Genomic DNA, 20,776 nt, shown 5'->3' on the forward strand with positions numbered 1-20,776 from the left:
GTGTGTGTGTGTGTGTGTGTGTGTGTGTGTGTGTGTGTGTGTGTGTGCATGTGTGTGTGCATGTGTGTGTTTGTTGTGATCATGATAGTGCTGAAATATCAATCCACGTAGCACATATTGAGTACATACTGTGTTGAGACCTGGCTGTAGGTAGGGGTGGGGGGGTGAAGTAAAATCAAAGGCTGAAGGAGATAGGCATCACAGGATTTAAAGCTAGAAGGGACTTTTGAGATCATCTGTTCCAACACCCTCAGCTTCAGTATTATTTTCAAGGTCTTCCTAATGTGATAGAGACAGGATTCACATAAAACAGTTAAAATAGGGATGTCCATTCTGAGAGATTTTGATGATGTCTAAGTTATTTGGTGAACACTCGATCTTTATGCACAGAGGTAGGAAAGGCAGGAATATAGGGAGAGTATTCTACCAAGAATATCTGCTATCACTGGTTCCTTGGGGACATTGCTGTGGGATCATTCTTCATTGGCATTTATGCTATGTAACCTTTTTTAAGGTAGCTGATTAATGGGCTCTGGTATTTTAATAATAAGAGCTAATGTTTATATAGTGCTTTAAAGTTTGTAGAATACTTTACATCTATTCTCTCATTTGATACAACAACTCTGTGAGGTAGGTACTATTATTATCCCCATTTTATAGATTTGGAAACAAATCTGAGAGCTGTTGCGATGAGAGGTGTTAGGTGACTTGTCCAGGGTCATGTAGTTAGTTGTGCTCAGGTGAGGCAGTAGTGGCTTTTTTGCCTACCATAACTCTTTGTTAAATATACTATTTGCTATTTAAATATAACAGTGTATAACACTCGCTGCCCATCAAGTGATTTTCTTCAGTCAGAAATGTAGGTACCTATGATTGGCTAACCAGGGCCTGATTAATGAGTTGGATTATTTTCCCTCTTTCTAAGTGGACCATCCTCCCACCCCCAGTGAGCAGTGGGGTTGACTATTATTTATTCATAAATTTGTTCCATGGCATCATGTTGTCTCTTGGTGTCACCAATGGGGAATTTAGGTCTAGGGAGAGTCAGTGAATGCAGATTTTGCTTTCCTTGGCAGGTTATTTGCTTTCCAAAGTAGAAGAAAAGGTTGGCTCCCCAGAACGCCCACTGTCTGATCTGGGCCTCATCAGCTACCGGAGTTACTGGAAAGAAGTGCTGCTTCGATATTTGCACAATTTTCAAGGCAAAGAAATCTCTATAAAAGGTAGGCTTCTAGAACACGTGGAGTTCTAAGGCAGCAGAGATAGGTGGCTGACAGCAGAGGTGTCTTAACCTTTGTCTAATGGGCATGTGACCCTAAGAAGGTCATGAAGTCCTCTTTGCTGGAGTCTCATTTAGAGCGAGGAAGATGAGGTAAGCACTGAGGATCATGGGATCCTAGCTTTAGAACCAGAGGGAGCCCGTAGAGGCCCCGGCAGCTTCATAAATTTGTAAAGTTGTGAAGGGTCAACATTTTGAATTCCTTGTGAAGGGTGTTGGTTGCACGAGGTGCTTTTCCACATCTTGATGGCTAGCCACTTGTGCCAATCCTTCTTTCAAAGCCTCCAAAAGATAGATTTCTTTCTTCCTATTGTTCAGATCTGCTAACACAGTATTCTGTAGCACTCGGCTGTATGAACTGTGCGCTGATTATGATGAGAAAATAGAGCATGGTATCCCCCAGAGAGTGATGCCAGGGTGAGATAGTTCACTTGTTCCCTATCACGTGTAACTCCCTTTTTCCTGTACCAGCTTTCAGAACTCACCTGAAGACCACAACTTAGTGCTCTTTAGATATGTTGGAATTCAATATAAAAGGCAGGATTCTGAATCCAGTTGAATTACATTTGATATTTAAGGAAGGGAGGGATGGTGGTAATGATAGTGTTCCTCCTATCTCTGTGCTCATGTCCTTGATGGAATCTTGGGTTACAGAAATCAGCCAGGAGACTGCTGTGAACCCTGTGGACATTGTTAGTACCCTGCAGGCCCTTCAGATGCTCAAGTACTGGAAAGGCAAACACCTGGTTCTAAAGAGACAGGTAAGATTTTTTTCACCTGCTTGGATGGAACAGTCTGTGTTTGGGATTCAATGGAATAAGGTGTGGAATTTTATCTAACAATAGCCAGATTTGTCCTTAGGAGAGACATAGCGATTCTTTCAGTCTTCATTTCTTTAGCTTACTATAGTTCTTGACTTTTGCCTCCTCCTTAAATTAATCTCCTTCTTCATTACCAGTACTTTTTGTTAGGTCTGTCTCTGTGTTGGCCAGTGTGAGTTGCGAAGCTCCAGTCTGTGCTTTGGGAGAATTTCTATCTCCCAGGGATAGGAAACTTTGCTGCTGGGAGATGGCTTCTTTTGAGAGGGATCTGTCAGCCATGGACCCTTGGCCTCTTAGAGATGGTTTAGTTTGCTACCCTTACCCATCCATGACTTTAATTTAGGATGAAAGAAAGGTGACTGATTTTTTTTTTTCTGTCTTTGTTGAGGGCAGAACATGAAAAAATGATTTTAAATTTCAACAAGAGAGAATCTAATTATATTTATGGGACATCTGGTTGATTTTTCTCCTCAAGTTTTGAATAATCTTGGAATGGGAAGTTGAAGGAGTGAGGAGACCCAGGTTCTCATCCCACTTGCCTCTCTTAGTGACCAACTGTGTGACCCTGGGCAATTCCCTTAACTTCAGTGAACCTCCTGCCTTATTAGGAAGGTGGGGATGATACTTTACCAAGTCTACCGAATTGCTGTGAGAATCAGATAAAGATGAGGGTTGTGAAAGTAGAAAGTCTGAACACATGTTGAGTATTGTGGTCCTTGTTTCTGAACTGTGGGTTCAGCTTGTGGGTGCTGCATGTGGGGAAGCCCTTGGGTGACCCTGTGTCTTTGTGTTCTTCACTTTTCTCAGGACTTGATCGATGAGTGGATAGCCAAAGAGGCAAAGAGATCCAACACCAATAAGACCATGGATCCCAGCTGTTTGAAATGGACCCCTCCCAAAGGAACTTAAGCTGGCTGGGGATCCCTGAGCCAGTGAACCCCCGCAGTAGGAAGCCCCCTTGGGATCTGGCTGTCCATTTCTGTTACCGTCGTGATTGGCATGTGCAGTATCCTTTGGGAAGGCCATTCCCCCTTGGGACTGTCCTGGCTCCGACCCTTTGTGTAAAATGCAGACGCTGGTTCTGAGGAACTATTGTTTCGGCCTCAGTGAGGTTGCCTGGAATGCATCTGTATTGGACTCGATTGAAGCTCCCACATAAGCACTGACCCAAGGAGTTCGGATGTGGTACTGTACCTGTCCAGTCACTGGTTCCCCCCTCACATTTCAAGCCCCACCAGGTTGTGTTGTGTCCTTTAAACTGTCTATAATAGTGCTCCTTCAGGGCTGAGCAGAATCATTCCTGTTCCCTTTTGAACCCAGTTACTTCCATCCTCACCTTGACAGTTCCCCAGGTCTCTTTCAGAGGGTCAGGAAGGAGGCAGAGTGTGGGGGAGATGGCCACGGTTAAGCCACATTGCATTTTCAACCTGTTTTTGACCTTCTTAGTTCTTTTGTTTTGATTTAAGGACTTCTAACACACTTCCACCTTCCACCCCTTTTAAGAAACCCCCATCAGGCTCTCCAGGGCTGGGGGTTAGTTTAAGCACCAGTGCAAGGTGGAGGTTGGGGAGGAGAAGACGAATTTAGCAGCACATGGTGATTTTGTGCTGTAATTTGGGACCACTTCCAGGGAAGGTTACTTGTTTTGATGAAGGGGAGGGAACGTTGGCCTCCCTGCCACACTGTCAGGGAAGTTCCCTAGAACAAAGAGCAGAAACAATGGCCTTTCCAGACTTTACCCTCTTCCACAGTGGCTGTCCCTAAGACCCTTTCCAGTACTCATTTTTTACATTGTGTCTTAGCTTATTCTTTCTATTCCATACTTCTTTTCCCCTCCAGTACCATTCTGGCCCAGTACAGTCCTTTGCCCTTCTCTGTGGGGTCGTAGCAAATGCTGGTGGGAGCTCATGCAGAACACCCTTACTTTTACACTGGTTGCATTAACCTTGTCCCAACAACCACAGAGGAGGAGAAAATGACTAAACAATCCTTTGTCTGCTGCTGCCGTTGTGGCCGTGCAAGTCAAAGTAATAGCAGCCTCCTCCACCATATGGTGAGTTTGCTCCTCTGGTGGCAGCACCTCATACCCTTTGAGAACAAAAGCGCTTTTACCCTTTCTGAGATGCTACCCTTCCCAGCCCCACCCCCTTCCCCTGCTTTTTCTGGTCTACAATTCACTTCTGTTTTTGATGTTGTTAAAGTGTTTCGGGGAGAGAATGAGACATTCTGGCTCACTTCTCGCCAGTCTCCATATGTACTATCTCCGAGCAGCCTTTGATGTTTGACATGTCACCCTTGCTGGTCTCCTGCAATACTGTTGTCTTGATGTGGAGCCCTCACCACAACCCCTAACCTGTGGTCAGTCGTGCCTTGCTCCTGTCACTTCTATACACTATTTATAATCACCGTGGGTTTGTGGGGGGCTGGTTTCAAGCATGCTCAGTGGCGGCTCCCCTCCCTTTCCTCCCAGCCCCAAGCTTCCTTGTCACTGTAGAATGTCGATTACAGAAGCAAGCTGGCTGGGGATTTTCTCCTGAGGGGTATAGGCCTTTCTTACACAGAAGCTGAACCCTTTTCCACATGTGGTAGAATGTGCGGTTCTGTATCTATTTCTCAATAAAGCATGTTCTCTGCTCTAAAATCTTCTTTCTTGCTGAGGCTTTCATATGGGCTCGTTTGGGGCCACTAATGTGTGTTCTTTATTGAAGGTGATGGTGCTCGGTCCCCTGATGGTACAGCATACACTGTAGATTGTTTTTCCAGTGGTACATGTTGTGCCAAGCCATGTGTATCCTCTCACCTAGCTTTCCACATCTGGGAGATGAGTGACAAGGGTGGAAGAGTCAAGTCTTTGACCATGAAACTAGGTTTTTTATTTTTTTTCCCCCTGTGTGGCTGGCGTCTGTAGGAAATGAACCGTGACTTGAGCACCTTGCCCTAATGATCTTGAGATAAAACTCCTTGTGACCAGTGGGTAAGATTGTTTTTAGTTCTTTGATTCCTGTCCTCTTCATTGAGAACCGCTAGTTTAATCTGGTTGGAGGTAGACAGGGTGAGCAGGCCCTCCCCATCCTGCCGCTTTCCTCATAGAAGCGTAGATGTAGAGCTGAGTAGAACTTGAGGTCATCCAGTCCAGCCCCTCTCATTTGGTAAATGAGGAAGCCCAAAGAGAAGTGACTTCCTCATGATCACACCAGTAGCGAATGGTAGAATGCAACTGGAACCTAGAACCTCTGATTCCAGGCCCCCGGTGCTCTTTCCACTAGAGTGCCTCATATCTTCTGCCCGTTTTGTCTGGGGTTGTTGTGGGGATCAAGTGAGACAATAATTGTAAAGTGCTTAGCACAGCGTCTGGCACATTGTAAACGATATATATGTGTTAGTAGTTATGATTATTATCATCGCCTCCCTCTCCTGGAAAAGGCAAAAGAAAGATGTTACGGGCTCTACACCCTTTCCAACAGCATGGGCCTTTTGCTTCTTCTTTAAATGTGTAGCTGATACAGGCCAGGAAGATTCTGTTGATGCTGGGATGTGGGGAGATGTTGGAAAAATAAGGGTCTTCCTACCATAGGTCTGTGTGCTGTGCCTCTGGGCCTCTTGTATCTGTCTCTAAACAAGATTTTTCTATTTTTCATAGCCTCTTGATGGTAGAGGTTTCACCTCCTTTTGCCATCTTCAAAGTTGGACAGCATCTTCACTTTTGCACGAGAGAACGACTCTTCCTCAAATAAAGAATCAGAAATTTGAATTTCACTAATCACAGAATGTTAGAGCTGAAAGAGGCTTAAAAAATTATCTAGTCCAACTCCATTTTACAGATGAGAAAATAGGTTCAGAGAAGGGAAATGCCTTTCTTAAGATATATAGCTAGTAAATGGCAAAGTCAGGGCTCAAGTTTTCTGAGTCTTTATGATTACAAGTTCAGAGCTTTTTCCAGTACACTGGGGTTCAAGGACTATTAAAGTGAGATTTTTAAGTTAGACCTAGGAGCAAAGTTGTCTGTCTCAGGAGGAAGGCAAGCTGTTTGGATTCCATGGTGGGTCTATCCATTTGTCCTCTCCTATGTAATACTGCACAGAGTCCTATTCTTCAAAATAGATCACTGGTTTTTATTGCTTAGACTTAATGGAGGAAGAGAAAGTCATATATTCAGCAAGTAGGGGAGCATATAGCCCTGATGATTATCTCTTATCTCTTTCTTCTTTCCTTCATTCTTTCCATTCCTTCCCTCCCTTCCCCTCTTCTCTCCCTCCCTCTATTCCTCCCTTCCCTTTCCTCCCTTCCCTCCTTTCATCTCTACATCTGTTCATTTTTTCTTCCTTCCTTCCTTCCTTCTTGCCTTTGGCTAAGTAGCATTTTTTAGTTCTTAACCTTTTTTGTGTCATCAGTCCCTTTGGCAGACGGGTGAAGCCCACGTACCCCTTCTTAGAATACCATTGTATTCATAATTGAAGGAAATGGTCAATTTCAGAGGTGAAACTAAAAATGTAACTTTTTTTCCCCATGCAAGTTAATAGGCCCCTTGAAATCTATCCATACACCCCCAAGGTAAAGAAACCCTGGACTAGAGCTACCTTGTCAAACTGGGAGACAGGACACCTTTGCCACCACTTTGTAATCTTGGGTAAATCATTTAATTTCCATGGACCTTAATTTTCCCAACTTTCATGACCTTGATTTGGTTGTTGAAGCTAATACAGGGGAAAATAAGAGTGAGCTGCCTTAAAGGAGGAGGATGAGATGAGTTGCTCTTTGCTAAATGATGGTTCTGACCTACCATCTACAGGTTTAGTATAGTTGTGAAGGAAGGGAGGACTGGTTGTGCTGGGCCCCCGTACTGCTTGCTTCTGGCCCATCCCCTTCATTTTGCAGGTGAGGAAACAGGCCAAAGGACTTTCCCAAAGTCTCACAGGCAGTAAATGTCAGAAATGGATCTTGAACCCATGGCCTCTGACTCCAGAGCCAGAAGAGCTCTTTCTGACGTATCTCTTCTTCCTCATTTAAGAGGGCTGAGGTATATGACCATAGGAGCATAGACCTAAAACTGGAAGAGACCTTATGGGTGATCTGATCCAACCTAATCATTTTATAAGAGGAGGGGAACCTGAGAGGCCCAGAGTTGAAGTGACCTGCTCAAGGTCACGCAGGTGACAGCCAGAATTTGGACTCTTTTCTGGAGACCCCAATTTCACTCAAACTCAGGTGTTTTTTTCACTGCACTGGTATTCCTGGAAACAGTACTAAGTCATTGGGGTTTTCGGTTCTTACCATGTCATGGATTTAGTTGCCCCACTTCACAATACATCTGGTATCCTTGGTCTTAGTGCTATATGTCGTTCCTAAATGAGCACAGGAAGAAAACACAACAAAACAAACAAACATGTGCCATGCCTTAAAATTTACCTAGGAGCCAACCTTCAAAGTCTCTGTCTCAGGAGGAAGGCAAAGTGTGACGCAGTGAGAAGATGCTGGTTTTGGAGTTAGGATCTGGGTTCGAATCTCGGCTCTACCACTCAGTTTTTCCCTCTGTAAAATTTGAGCAAGATGACTTTCTAAAAGTCCCCTCCATTTTTAAATACTATTTATGATGGTGTGCACATTTTATAAGGTGACTTTGATTCTTTGATTCTCTGACTACTGGAAATAGTTAGGGTTATAGATTCAGAGCTGAACAGGACTGTATCAAGTCCAACCCCCTCATTTCATAGCCAAGGAAGCCAAAAGAGATTAAAGGACTTGTTCAAGGTCACACAGGTAAGTGCCAGAACTGAAATCTGGTTCTAAATCTAGGGCTTGTTCCACTGGTTTTTACTACCCTCCAACAACTGTTTCTAGAGAGATTATCAAGTTGGAAGTCAAACTGGCAGCAGCACTGAGTTTTTCGAGGAGGTTCTAGTTGTAGGAAGCATTGTCTAATTGAAAAGACTACTAAGCAAGGAGCAGGAAGCACCTGGATTTCAGTCCTAGCTTTGCTACTGTTTGGCCTTGGGCTGGTCATTGGAACTGTAACATGGGGAAAATAAAATTTGGAAAACCCTTTGCCAAGTAATGGACACTTGACAGGTGTTAGAGTTTGTTAGCCTAGAAATTCCAAGTTGGGAACCATGAAGTTTTAATACTGAAAAAAAAACAAACCCTAACAGAGCTCTCAGATCTCCAGCCTCCCCCCTCCACGTAGCATGTTGCTAGGTGCCAGACTTGAAAGGAGGGAGCCTCCATGACCTCCTCCAGGTCCTTGCTGCTGGGGGCAGTCCGACTGTCCACATTCTCTGTGCTATTCTTTACCAAGTGCTAATGAAGGTACACAGATGTCCTGAGAAGAGGAAGAAATGAGTACACGGTGGCAAAAATGTTCTTTGTACAGACTCCCTGCCCCTTTCCACCTTGTGCAATCCATCTGCCAAAGCTGAGCGCTGTGGTGTCACCCTTTGTTTGGGGGCAAGGGTTGTTTATTTGTGCCCAAGAATGGAGAAAATAGCCCAGGCTCTTGCACAACTTGAACTCCACTGCTTCTCCCAAATGTTCTAAGATCAAATATAGACGACTTCAGTCTGACAAGCAACTTGTCTCCCAGGCAGCCAGCAGTGGGCCTTGCCAAGTGTGCGGTCATTTTTAGTTTTGTGTTTGTGGCTGAAAGCATCCTGCTTCACTTTCCTTGTATACCAAAGCTCTCCTAAATCTCCAACCCTTAATTCATGGAAATGCACGTGGAGATGTCAAGACTGGCTTCTATTAGCTGGCTACCTGTCATAGGAGGCAAGGTGTGTCCAAAGTCGGCTCAGCTCAGGGCTTTGCACCTTGTCAGTAAGAAGACAAGCTTTGCACCCCAGCCCACCACCCCACCACCTCCACTCCTGCCAGACACAGCTGCTCAAAGCTTCCTTTGTCTGGCTGTCCCACTTCTGTCTCTTACCTTGTACTAAGTTGTGTCTCATTCCAAAAACACCCCTCCCAACTTGCTCCAGGAAACAATTCTTGTTTCTAATTCCCATCCCTCTAGTAGAGAACTTTCCAGATGAGAGGTGACAAGTTTCTGGCCCTGTGGTTTTGGTTTTTTTTTTTTGGTTTGTTTTGTTTTCTAGTTTAGAACTTTTCCATCTACTGCTTCCCCCTTTGCTCTGGAAGTCATTAAGACAAAATGGCAGAATAGCCATTCACTCTTAAGACTCCACTTTGATCATATTCTATTTCTTTGCTCAAAGACCAGTGATGGTTTTCTCTTGCCCATTGGCTCAAGTCCAAAGTTTTTATTCTGGCATTCAAATACAAGGCCCTCTGTAATTTGATCCCGTGTAATATATATCTGTATCTATATATAAAGTTTCTTCTATCCAATCTTATTTCATGTTCATTCGTTTCAATTGTGTCCGACTTTTTGTGACCCCATTTGGAGTTTTCTTGGCAAGGATACTGGAGAGTTTTACCATTTTCTTCTCTAGCTCATTTTATAGATGAGGACACTGAGGCAAAAAGGGTTAAGTGACTTGCCCAGGGCCACACAGCAAGAAAGTATCTGGGTTTGAACTCGGAAAGGTGAGTCTTCTTGACTCCTGGCCTGGTGCTCTATCCATTTTGTCACCTAGTTGCCCATCTTATTTCATGTTATTCCACAAAATGTGCTTCTGTAATATGAAGCAGGTTTACTCACTTTAAGACCCAGTTCAAATCTCCTCTCCTGTACATCTTCCCCCCAATAACTCCTCCTATGGACTCCCCACAGCACTATCTGTTTAATACATGAAACAATAAACCGAAAGAATAAAGCTCCTTGCTTGTATTCCATTTTGCACTTTATTTTATTCTGTCATATTTAGTTCTCCATTTTCTTCAACTTTTTCTCCCTAATTAGATTGTAAACTCTTCAAAGTCAGAGAGTCCATTTTCTGCACCTTTTGTATTCACTCTCCTCCACACCCCAATGCCTACTAAGCACATAGCTGGGCACAAAGAAAGCTGATAAAGATTTATTGAACTGGTTTTACTATCATCTTCCATACGGCAAAATAACGCTCATGATCCTCTTCAGCAGGTCATATTTTGAGTGTGTGTCCAGTGGTAGGCCCAGATGATACTGTGCCACCCCATTTTGACCCAGGTCCACTCAGGATCTTAAGCACATTAGAGATGGCTAGCTAGGATTAGGGAGCCAAGTTGGGGTTTCTCTGAAGTTAGATGGCCCAGTCAGGAGTTATACCCAAAATCTCCCTGGTGCCCGAGGCCCTGTGTCTGGGCCACTAAGAAAACCAGTCCCCTTTCTATAGACCCTGAGTGCCACTCAGCCAAAATGTTTTGGATTGAAGGAGAGGCCATTTAGAGGCCTTGGGGAATAATGCTAAGGCCGGAGGGAGGCAGCATCACCCACTCTCACAAATGCCTAGGTGGGTCAGGATTCCTCTTCCAACCATCTCAGTTTTAGGGGCGAGGGAGCACTGAGCTATGAATGCAATTATGTTCCACCCCAGGGTGCATGGTAATAAAATAAAGGTCTGGATATCTTGAGTCCACAGGCGCAGTTGATAGTCATCTCAGGGCAGGCAGCAGTAGAGCACCTGGGTTGCTTTCTCATGGGGCCAATGAGGAGACCTGCCAGCTGTGGGCAGGACAGGGCCTCTGTGTCCTCCCCCATGTGTTTTATTACCTCTTGCCTCTGCACTGTTGTTTACACTGTTCCTGCACATGAACTGCTTTTTATCATCACTGATCCATGTCCTTCCCTTCCTTCCAAAGCTGACTTAAGACTCCCCTCTTCCCAGAAAATCTTCCATTTCACCCCACCCCTGACACTCGAGACCTTAACACCTGTGACCTACCTTTTTGCTCCTGCTGATACATATATGTTGTTTTATAACATGTTTTTGAGTTGTTTCACGTGTATGGTTTCCCCTGTTAGATTGGCAGTTCCCTTGCAGGCAGAGACTGTCACCTCACATTGGCCCTTGGGATTGGGGACAGTCTTGCTTACCAAGACTTGGAGCTCCATGAGGGTGGAGATGGGAGGAGGGAGGGGTGGTCTCCCCAGTCACATTTGGAACTCTCCTTTGAGTATGATGGTTGTACAGTAATTCTCTTTTTACAGTGCTTAACACAATCTCACAACTAGCCAGGCTCACCTAGACTTGTAAGGCAGACACTTGAATATCTGACATTTACTAACTGGACTAGCCATAACTTCTCTGGGTTCCAATTCTTCATTTGTAAAATGAAGGGGTTCAGCTAGATGACTTATAGGGTTCCTTTTAGCTTTAAGTCTGTGATCATATATGACTCTGCCAAGCCACTGAGTAGTATCCAGAGTATCCGGGCTTTTAAGCTCCCTCTTTTCCTTTCTCATTGGAAACAGAATTGAGGCTCTGTTGCCTTTAGGTGAGGGGTGGGAGGTGAGAACAGCAACAATAGAGCCAGTTGGCAAAGAGAGCCAGGTTTTGGTGGGAATGCTAGGCAAACAAACACCAGACCCCCCAGATCTTGTGCCTGAGGAAGAAGCCCCCAAGGGTTTTTGGAAGGAAAAAGCAGGTCGTCCAACAAGATGTCAACACATTTTAACATAGCAGCAGTTTGACAGGAGAGTACTCTATACTCAAAAAAGACACAATCAGTTTGGTGTCAGTGCAAGACCAGTGTCAAATGCCAGTGGGAGATTATATTTGGGGATTCTGGGAGGCTAGCAGACACATGGATAAAGGGTTGGCCTCATCAGATGTGGTCTCCAGGGATTGAGGATAGGGGGAGCTTTCATTCTTGGTAGCCTGGGGTCAAGGTTTCCACTCTGATCCTTGGCCCTTATCTTCCCAATCCACAGAGAGGGCTGAAAACAAGCAAAAAAAAAATTGAAAAAGATTAAGATTCTGGAATCATAGAATTTCAGAGGCAGAGAAGACTTGAGAGAGGATCTTGGTCCACTGCACCATTTTACAGATGTGGAACATGGGAGTTAGGGAAGTGGAGTGTCTCGTCCAAGGTCACAGAGAAGGTGGCAGAGAGTAAGTCTCCTGGCTCCTTAGTCTAGGGCTCTTTCCCTGTAACCCCATGCCAACTCCTGGTTGTTGAACCTGTAGGCTTATATGGTGATTTTTATCTGTCCACATCTGAGAAATTTGTGCTCTAAATTTTCTTCTCTTTCCTTCCCTTCTCCCCACCTTTCTCTCATCTCCTTTGACCCTATGAAATAGGTATTGTTATTCCCGTTTTAGAGATGAGAAAAATGCAGCTAAAGTGGTTGGGTACCTTGCCAAAGATCATATAGATGACGTCTGAGATAAGCATTCAATCTCATCTCTTTCCTGACTTCAGGTACATGCTACACACTTTTCACTACACCACATTGATCTTGCCTTAACCCCTCCATCATTCCCCATTTACTAAACCCACCCTGTCTAGGGACAGGTAGCTTGTGGTCAGGACTGCACTGGCTCCACCCCCTGCAGAGCAGACTTGCCTGGCCGACTGCCCTGGGCTCTGGCAGCGTGCCTCTCCTCTCTTCCTATGTGTTTTGGGGAGGGAGACCTTTGGAAAGAGGCCACCAAGGAGAATAGTATAAGCATCACTTACCTTTGTTCTCCACTGACTGGATCGGTGACTTCCCTGGGAGTAAAGAGAGAGAGAAACAAGCTTCAGACCTTTCACTCTCCCCCATGTCCCCCTTAGAACGTTATTTGTGGGGTGGGAGGTGGAGTAGGGGAGGAAGGTGGTGTCAGTGTCTCCTATAGTTCCCTCGCCAGACTCCCAATTGCAAGGACTCTGATTGTGAATAATTATTTGCATGTGGATTATCTGATTTTAAACTAGAAGGAACCTTGGAGAAGCACTGTAGTGTGTAATGGAATGCATGCTGGACAGGGTGACAGAAAGACCTGGATTCACCTCTTGCCTCTGAAACTTAAAAATTGGGCAGCTAGGTGGCACAGTGGATAGAGCCCTGGCTCTGGAGTCAGGAGGAACTGTGTTCAAATTTGACCTCTGACCTTACTGGCTGTGTGACCCTGGGCAAGTCACTTAACCCTAATTGCCTTGGGAAAAAAAAAAAGGAAAGAAAAGAAATAGAAACTTACAAGCTGTGTGACCATGGGCAAGGCATACCTCTCTAAGCCTCAGTTTCCTCACCTGTAGAATGGGGAAGGGGATAATACCTATAGTACCTACCCCACGGGGTTGTTGTATGGCTCAAATGAGATGTTTGGAAAGCCCTTTGCAAATTGAAGAGAGCTATAAGAATGTTGGTTTTTATTTAGAAACTGAAGTCCAAGGCCCTTTTTTAGATGCAGGAAATAATGTAGAAAAAGGATGGTTCCTGGAGAGATGAGAAACCTGGGTTCTAGTTCTGGTTCTGTCATTAAGTAGCTGTATAACCTCAGGCCTCAGTTATCTTATATGTCAAATAGGGATAATAATGCCTTTATGGCCGGAAGTCAAGAGACTGGACCAGTTACCCTATTGAAGGCTCTTCTAGTTCTAAGATCTGTGATATGAGAGGGTTTAGCTTTCCAAAGCTGACTTTCCTTTAGTATGTGAAGTGACAGGCGAGAACAGCCTCAGGGAATAACAGACATATTTTAAGGTCTGTCTGAGTGAAACAGACCTAGTGCCTGCAGGCTCAGAGAATCACAGAGTCAGAGCTGGAAAAGACTTTAGAAGTCATGAGATACAGTGCCATTTTATCTGTCTGTCTGTCTATCTATCTGTCTGTCTGTTCATTCACCCATCCATCCATCCATCCATCCATTTATTTATTTATTTATTACAAATGGTGACATTGCGGTCTTCAGAGAGATGAGGTGACCTGCCTGGCATCACAAAGGCAGGCAGCATAAGTGAGCAGGAGAGCCAATATTCCAACACAAGTCCCTCTCCTGCCATCCATAGTGCATGCTAAATAGGTCTCTTTTATTTAATAAAATTGAAAGAAGATTTGCTGTTGAATGCAAAGAGATCTTTGATTGAATCCCAAAGCCAATATAGAGCATTGATTTTTTTTTTAATCACTGCTTTGGATTATTGGTGTTATTACTCCCCAAGATAATCCAAGTCAGTCAATCAGTCAACAGGTATTTATTAAGCACTTAATTACTAGCTGTATGACCCTGGGCAAGTCACTTAACCCTGTTTGCCTCAGTTTCCTCATCTGTAAAATGAGCCGGAGAAGGAAATGGCAAACTACTCCTGTATCTCCACCAAGAAAACCTCAAATGGGGTCATGAAGAGTCAGAAATGACTGAAATGACTGAACAACAACAAATATACCAGGACTGTGCAAAATCAGTGATATTGTGGTGTGGGTCAAGGATGTCAAACATAGGCCCTGGAACCAGATTAAAATATCATTGGGAAATATTTAACAAAATAAATAAAAATACAATAGAATATAGATAATGTTAATATGTGGTTGTAGAAGTCAGTATGTGTTCCATTGGAGTCTGTGTACTATTGAGTGACCTCCATTTCTATTTGAGTTTGACAGCACTGGTCTGGGGAAACTACTGCACTTTGCGGAGTGTCAGCCCATGATATTTGGACAATTGCCTGTTGTTTTTGAGTGTTAAAGATGAGAAGACTAGAACAAGACTGGAGGTGGCCCTGAGGGCCCTAGTGCCTTTTATGTACCCTCTTTTCTTGTTCCAGAATCCCTTAACTCAAGCAGGATCCACTCTCCATAGATTTACCGTACCAGCCCTGGATGGTCCCTTTCTCACCTCCCTCCCTACCCTCCAATCCCTGGCCCACTCACCTCTTGCTCGTTTCCCCATCAGTGGGTAGAATTGGTCTGTCTTTCTTCTTTTTACCTCCTGTACCAATGGCTGGAGTAAAATACTTGGCAATACTCCTTCCTAGAAAAACCAGAAGTGAATTGAGGGTGAAGGAATAATAATAACTGGAGTTCCCATAAGCACTTTCAAATGTGCAAACCTACTTTATGTGCATTATCTTATTTCAGCCTCACATACCCTGTGGACCAGGAACCCTGGGTAGCATTATTATCCCCATTTTACAGCTACTGTGTAGTTGCTGTTTGTTTTTTTAACCGATGATTTCATTGATATAGGGATTTCCTAGTGAGGAAATTCCTTCTACCAAGGCCAGTTGGTGCCTTTCCTCTAATTTATAGTCTTAGAGAATTGCCTAAAACACAGAGATTAAGTGACTCGCCCCAGGGTCACACAGCCATTATGTTGCCGAGAGCTACTCCGGGATGTGGTGGTGAACCCAGGTCTTCTTGATGGTCAAATCCAGTATTGTAACCACTAGTTAAGAGGCCTCAGTAGTGAAGCCTGGACCCCCAGATGCTTTTCCCTGTGGCATCAGGGATCTAAGACCAGCCAGTTGGAAAAATGTCTCCAACCTTGACAAGGAAGAAGCTAAGGAGCTTAGTTTGGCATGACCTTCCCCTCCCACTGCTCCCCCAGCCGATTTCCCCCGGTATAATCATCCCTTGTACTCCCATGTTTCTGTCGCTGTTGTGATATTGTTAGGTGACCCAGACTGGGCTTACCCCCTCCCTAAAGGGACCCCCATTAAGGATACAACATGAGGGGGGTCTGGGATATTGCCAGGGACGTAGAAACAGCTGTTCTGATCTTTGATGGATCTCAAAGCGTTGGTTCAAATCCTAGTTTCTCTTCTGTGACAGGGCCCAAGTTCTTCATCATCTCTGAGATTTCACCAACTTCCCACTTACCTAGAGGCGACTGATCACCTGCCTTTGGGAAGAGAGAATCTGAGTGAGGTCCGTTCAAGCCCTTTATCAGCCTTAGGCTCATATGTCGTGGAAAGAACACAATTTGGAATTGGGACTTAAATCACAGCTGTTCTTACTACTTGTGTGTCCTAGAGAAATTGCTAAGCTTTTGTGAGTTAAGTCAACAAGCATTTATTAAATGCTTACTATGTGCCAGGTACTGTGCTAAGTGTCAGAAATGCAAGCAAAAAGAAAGGCAGTCCCTGCCCTCCAGGAGCTTACAGTCTAACGGGGGAAGATAGCACATGAATGGAAGCGAAAAGGGCCCAGGGAGATGGCCTAGGGCATGGTGGAGAAAGAAGTTCAGGAATTCAGCAGTGGAGAGGGAGCAAACCATTGGGCTTCATCTTCCTCATCTGTAAAATGAGAGAGTTGGTTGGACAGCCTCTCAAATTCTAGCTCTAAAAACCACGAAATTCCTTGTGACTCGCCTTACCCAATGAGGCGGGGGCTTCTTCTGATTATGTTTAAGGCAAGGGTTGACGGCCCCTAGGAGTGAGTTTAGGGGAGGGAGATGGATGTGATGTCCTCCGGGAAAGCCTGTGCCAGAAGGGTGTCAGGGAAACACACAGAGACATGCCACTGACCAGTGGGGAGCACATCAGGATGGGAGGAGGAAGTAGGTTATATAAACCACCGTTAATTTTCACAGCCTGTCTTCTTCTGAGCAGTCTCCAGGATGAGGAAGTGGCACGTTTTCTAAGCCCTGGGCTGATTCAGTCACTTCCAATCAGTCTCCTCCCAAAGAACGTCAGCCCCAATCCGTCAGTCTCCAGGGCTGCAGTTTCTCAGCCAGACAGGGAACCTGAAAAGTCACTTTGGAGATTTGGACCCACTTGTGAAAAGCTCTTTGGAAACCACTTAACCTGGGGAAAAGGCTAACCCTTGAAAGACAAGCTTAGAAAATGGAGTGGTTTGTTCCAGTGTGAATACCGGGTGGTTCCAGGAGTCTTTTCTTCTGTGTCTCAGAAGAAACCACCTAACTGGTGAAATAATGGAATTTTAGAGCTGGAAGAAACCTTAGAGACCATCTAATCTGCTCCATCCACTTTCCAGAGGCAGAAACTAAAGCCGAGAGAAATTGACTTGCGCGAGGTCATTTGGCTAATGAATATCAGAGCCCAGGATTTGAACCCAGGTCTTCTGACTCCAAAACTACAATGTCCCTTAAAAAATTTTTTTTTAAAATAAATTTTATTGTTGCCTTTGTTTTTACATCACACATTCCTGTGTATATACTGGCCTCCACATAACAACAACAACAACAAATTTTTTTTCCTTATGAAAATGAAAAACAAATAAATCCAACTGACACAGTGACCTCATCAGACAATATGTGCAGAGTTGTGCACCTGTAACCCCACCCTTTACTACTATTGGGGTGGTGCTTCCGAATCTCTTCTCTGAAACTCAAACCGGTCAGTATAATTACCTGGCATTCCCCTTGGTTTTAATGTGCTTTTTTGTTTGCCTTATTACATTTGCTGACTTTTCATCCTGCCTGTTGTCCTGTAGGACTGCAGAGAAGCCATCCAGGACCAGCAGGGAGCTCCTCCTTCCAGGGCAGGAGCCCTGGGTTGCCTCTTCAGCTCCTCATTGTCGAGTGGATAAACAACCTACAGTGTAAGTCCTCTGTTCCTCCCACTGTGGTCCAGGTCCCAAAACCAAGATAGAGAAAAAGAAATGGGACTGGACCAAGCTGTAGCAGAAGATGCTGACCCTGGGGAATCTCTTCCTTGTGTATGCCCTGAACTGTTTGTTTATTAATTTATTTAAGCCACTGACCAGTGGCTCTGCATCTGGACTTTGAGGGCTCGCCACAGCAAATGGAGAACCATATCCTTCCCCAGTCAGCCTTCTCCCTGCTCCACAGCAGGGTATCGTCAGAGCTTTCGGTGTGTTGTATCTGAGAGAATCACGGAGCCACAGAACATCTGGGCTGGAAGGGCCCATAGGGATCATGGAGTCCAGGAACCTCATTTTATAGATGAAGAAACTGAGACCCAGAAAGAGAAGTGACTGGCCCTCTAATCACACAGCTAAGTAACCGAACTGGGACTTGAGCCCAGGTCTCTTAAGTCCCTGGCCACAGATATTTACTAGCTGTGTGACCCTGGACAAGTCACTTAACTCTGTTTGCCTTAGTTTCCTCATCTGTCAAATCAGCTGGAGAAGGAAATGGCAAACCACTCCAGTATCTTTACCAAGAAAACCACAAATAGGGTCAGGAAGAGTCAGACAGGATTGAAAACAACTCAACAACCCTTAACACTTGGTCCAATGTTCTTCCACACTGTCTCCTGCTATACTCAATGTAATTGAGTTACATAAAACATAAAATAATTTTAAAGAAACATTTATTAAGCACCTACAGTGTACCATAAACACACTAGGGATACAAAAAGAGACAAGACAGCCCCTTCCTTCAAGAAGTTTACAGTTTGATAAGGGAAACAACATGCAAACAAATACAAAACTATATGCAGGATAAATAGGAAATAATTAACAGAGGGAAGGTACTGGAATTAAGAGGGGCTGGGGAAGGCTTCTGGTAAAAGATGAGATTTTGGTTGAAACTTAAAGGAAGCCAGGGATAAGTAACCAGATAAATAAGGAAATCATATAAAATGTGACTGAACCATTTTTAAAGGTTTTTTAAAAGTATTTCTTTTACCAGCCTGGTGGTTTTACATCAGTATGGAACATTAGAAGTTCACTGCATTTGTAGGCTCATTTCTAAGGGTTAGAAGGTTCCAGGGCCCCAGTAGAACTGTCCCCCAAATTCATTTTAGTTTGCTTTTACCAGCTCTAACATTCTCCCTTCAATTAGAATGCAGAGGAGCCGGATTTAGCTAGAGCTGTAACTAGGATGGGGCCATCAAAGCATTGGTGGCAGGTGCCAGGTTTAGTGGTGCTAAAAGCAACCTGCAGTCACATTGGGGGTAGAAACAAGCAATTGAATTTAGCAACTAGTTAACAAGAAGAGGTTTTTGTTGTTGTTATTGTTGTTATTGTTTATCCTTCATTTTGGGGGCAGCAAGAAGAATTAGCTGAAATGAGAAGTTGCCAAACAGCCCGCTTTCTATACACAGTGGAAGGCAAGTTTTTCACCAGCTTGACCCCACCCTGCCTTGTAAATGGCCTCCCCCGAAGTATTCAGGCTTAAAAAGTTAGGTTGAGGGCAATTTCTTGCTGCTTGCCCTGGCCTCAGTTTTACTGCCCTGGGAGCAAGACACAGGTCTTTGAGAGTGGCTCTTCTAGACTTTCCTGCCCTGATCCCCACTCCTCCTGACCCCTCGGAAACTCTTCCTGACTCACACTCCCTAGAATATGCCCTTCCCAAGCAAGCCCAAGTCTGAACTCTATTATTTATCTGCATCTGCCTTTGCCTGGCTCGTTGTCATCTTTGTGATTCTACCCAAAGTGACCAGTGTGGGGCGTTCAGGCTCGAGGTCAGGGGAAGACAATGGGCACTCAATTAGTTCAGGAAATAAAACACTGAGGCTTTCACTTCAGATAATGGAGGTTGTCCCTCTGCTGAAAGCCCCTTCCTCTTTAAGGTAGATGCCATACTTTTGTCACAAATTTAACCTCACACACGTACATGTACACAGAAGCAGTATAACTAGGAAGAAAGAGCAATGTGGGGCAGCTAGGTGGCACAGTGGATGGAGCACGGGCCCTGAAGTCAGGAGGACCTGAGTTCAAATATGGCCTCAGACTAAACACTTGACACTTACGAGCTGTGTGACCCTGGGCAAGTCACTTAACTCCAATTGCCTAAAAAAAAAAAAAAAGAAAAAGAAAGAAAAAAAGAGCAATGTATTTGGTCAGGGGACTTACGTTTGAATCCCAGGTCTATCAGTACCTGTGTGACCTTGGGCAAATCACTTTACCAATCTAGGCATCAATTTCCTCATCCATAAAATAAGGAAGTTGGATTTGATGATCTTGAAGGTCCCTAAATGATCCTATGATCTCTCTGCACACACACACACACACACACTCTATACATGTAGCAGCAACACAACACCAGCATCCAGATACAGCATATACATTCACACATACACACATATAAGCCTTCTTGAAGCGTCATTGAAATATAAAAGATTTGTTCTCCCAGCCCCATATCAAAAGTTCTTGAGATAAGGGCTGAGTCCCTCTAGCCCAGGGATTCTGAATCTTTTCTGTGTGTCATGGACACCTTTGGCAGTCTGGTGAAGTCTGTGGATGCCTCAGAATCATATTTTTAAACAAGTGAAGGAAACAGCTAAATTTCAGGCTAGTGAGACTAAAGATGTAAAATTTTTTTTCCCATCTAAGTTCACAGACCCCCTGAAATCTATCCATGGAATCCTTTGAGGGTCCCTGAATCTGGGCTTAAGAACCCCTGCTCTGGGATAAAGAAACTGTCTCCTGAAACCATTAAAAGAACATACACAGTTCCTAGATCCCCAGACAGGCAAGACTCCCATTCAGTTATTCTTAGTTTGGTTTTTGTGAATGTGTTTTCTTTTTAAAAAATTTGAGAACTATTCAGTTGTTTTCCTTTGTAATCCTACTTGTTTTATTTTCTGCATTTCCAAACGTCCTGAGATGTTTATAGGCTCAGAATCCTTGCTTCTCCAAGGCATAAAACTAAAAACATAAAACACTGACTAAAGAGTAAAAGTTCCTAGGTCAGGGAAAGCCCTACTCCTGTGGATCCCCAGACTATTTTCACAGATGGCACTCCAGATTTGGGGAACGTAGGAAATGGGATAATGGGCAAGACGAGGGCAGGGCTCTCCTTCATTGTTCCTCCTCACTCCATGGTATCTATTGTCACCTCTTACCTACTTCTCACTTCAAGGCTCCCCAACACGAGGTCCCCATTACCTGGCCCTAATACCCAAACCCAACCCTCTTTCCTGACAGTACCTTCAGGCTCAGGATCAACCACAG

At 44.4% G+C, this 20,776-nt stretch overlaps 1 protein-coding gene across 2 annotated transcripts in view; it reads left to right on the top strand.

The window, feature by feature from the left end:
• The window catches only part of KAT7 (lysine acetyltransferase 7), a 31,286-nt gene extending 26,545 nt beyond the window's left edge, over window positions 1-4,741 (top strand). For both annotated transcript variants that reach the window (XM_027872922.1, XM_027872923.1), the window contains 3 exons: window positions 1,077-1,223; window positions 1,934-2,040; window positions 2,908-4,741. In XM_027872922.1, the coding sequence (XP_027728723.1) occupies window positions 1,077-1,223; window positions 1,934-2,040; window positions 2,908-3,009 (356 nt within the window). In that variant the 3' untranslated portion in view covers window positions 3,010-4,741. The remainder of the gene's footprint in view (window positions 1-1,076; window positions 1,224-1,933; window positions 2,041-2,907) is intronic.
• The last annotated feature ends 16,035 nt before the right edge of the window (window positions 4,742-20,776 follow it).

Source organism: Vombatus ursinus, unplaced genomic scaffold (assembly GCF_900497805.2).
Source record: "Vombatus ursinus unplaced genomic scaffold, bare-nosed wombat genome assembly UNPS02014801.1, whole genome shotgun sequence".
Taxonomy (NCBI): domain Eukaryota; kingdom Metazoa; phylum Chordata; class Mammalia; order Diprotodontia; family Vombatidae; genus Vombatus; species Vombatus ursinus.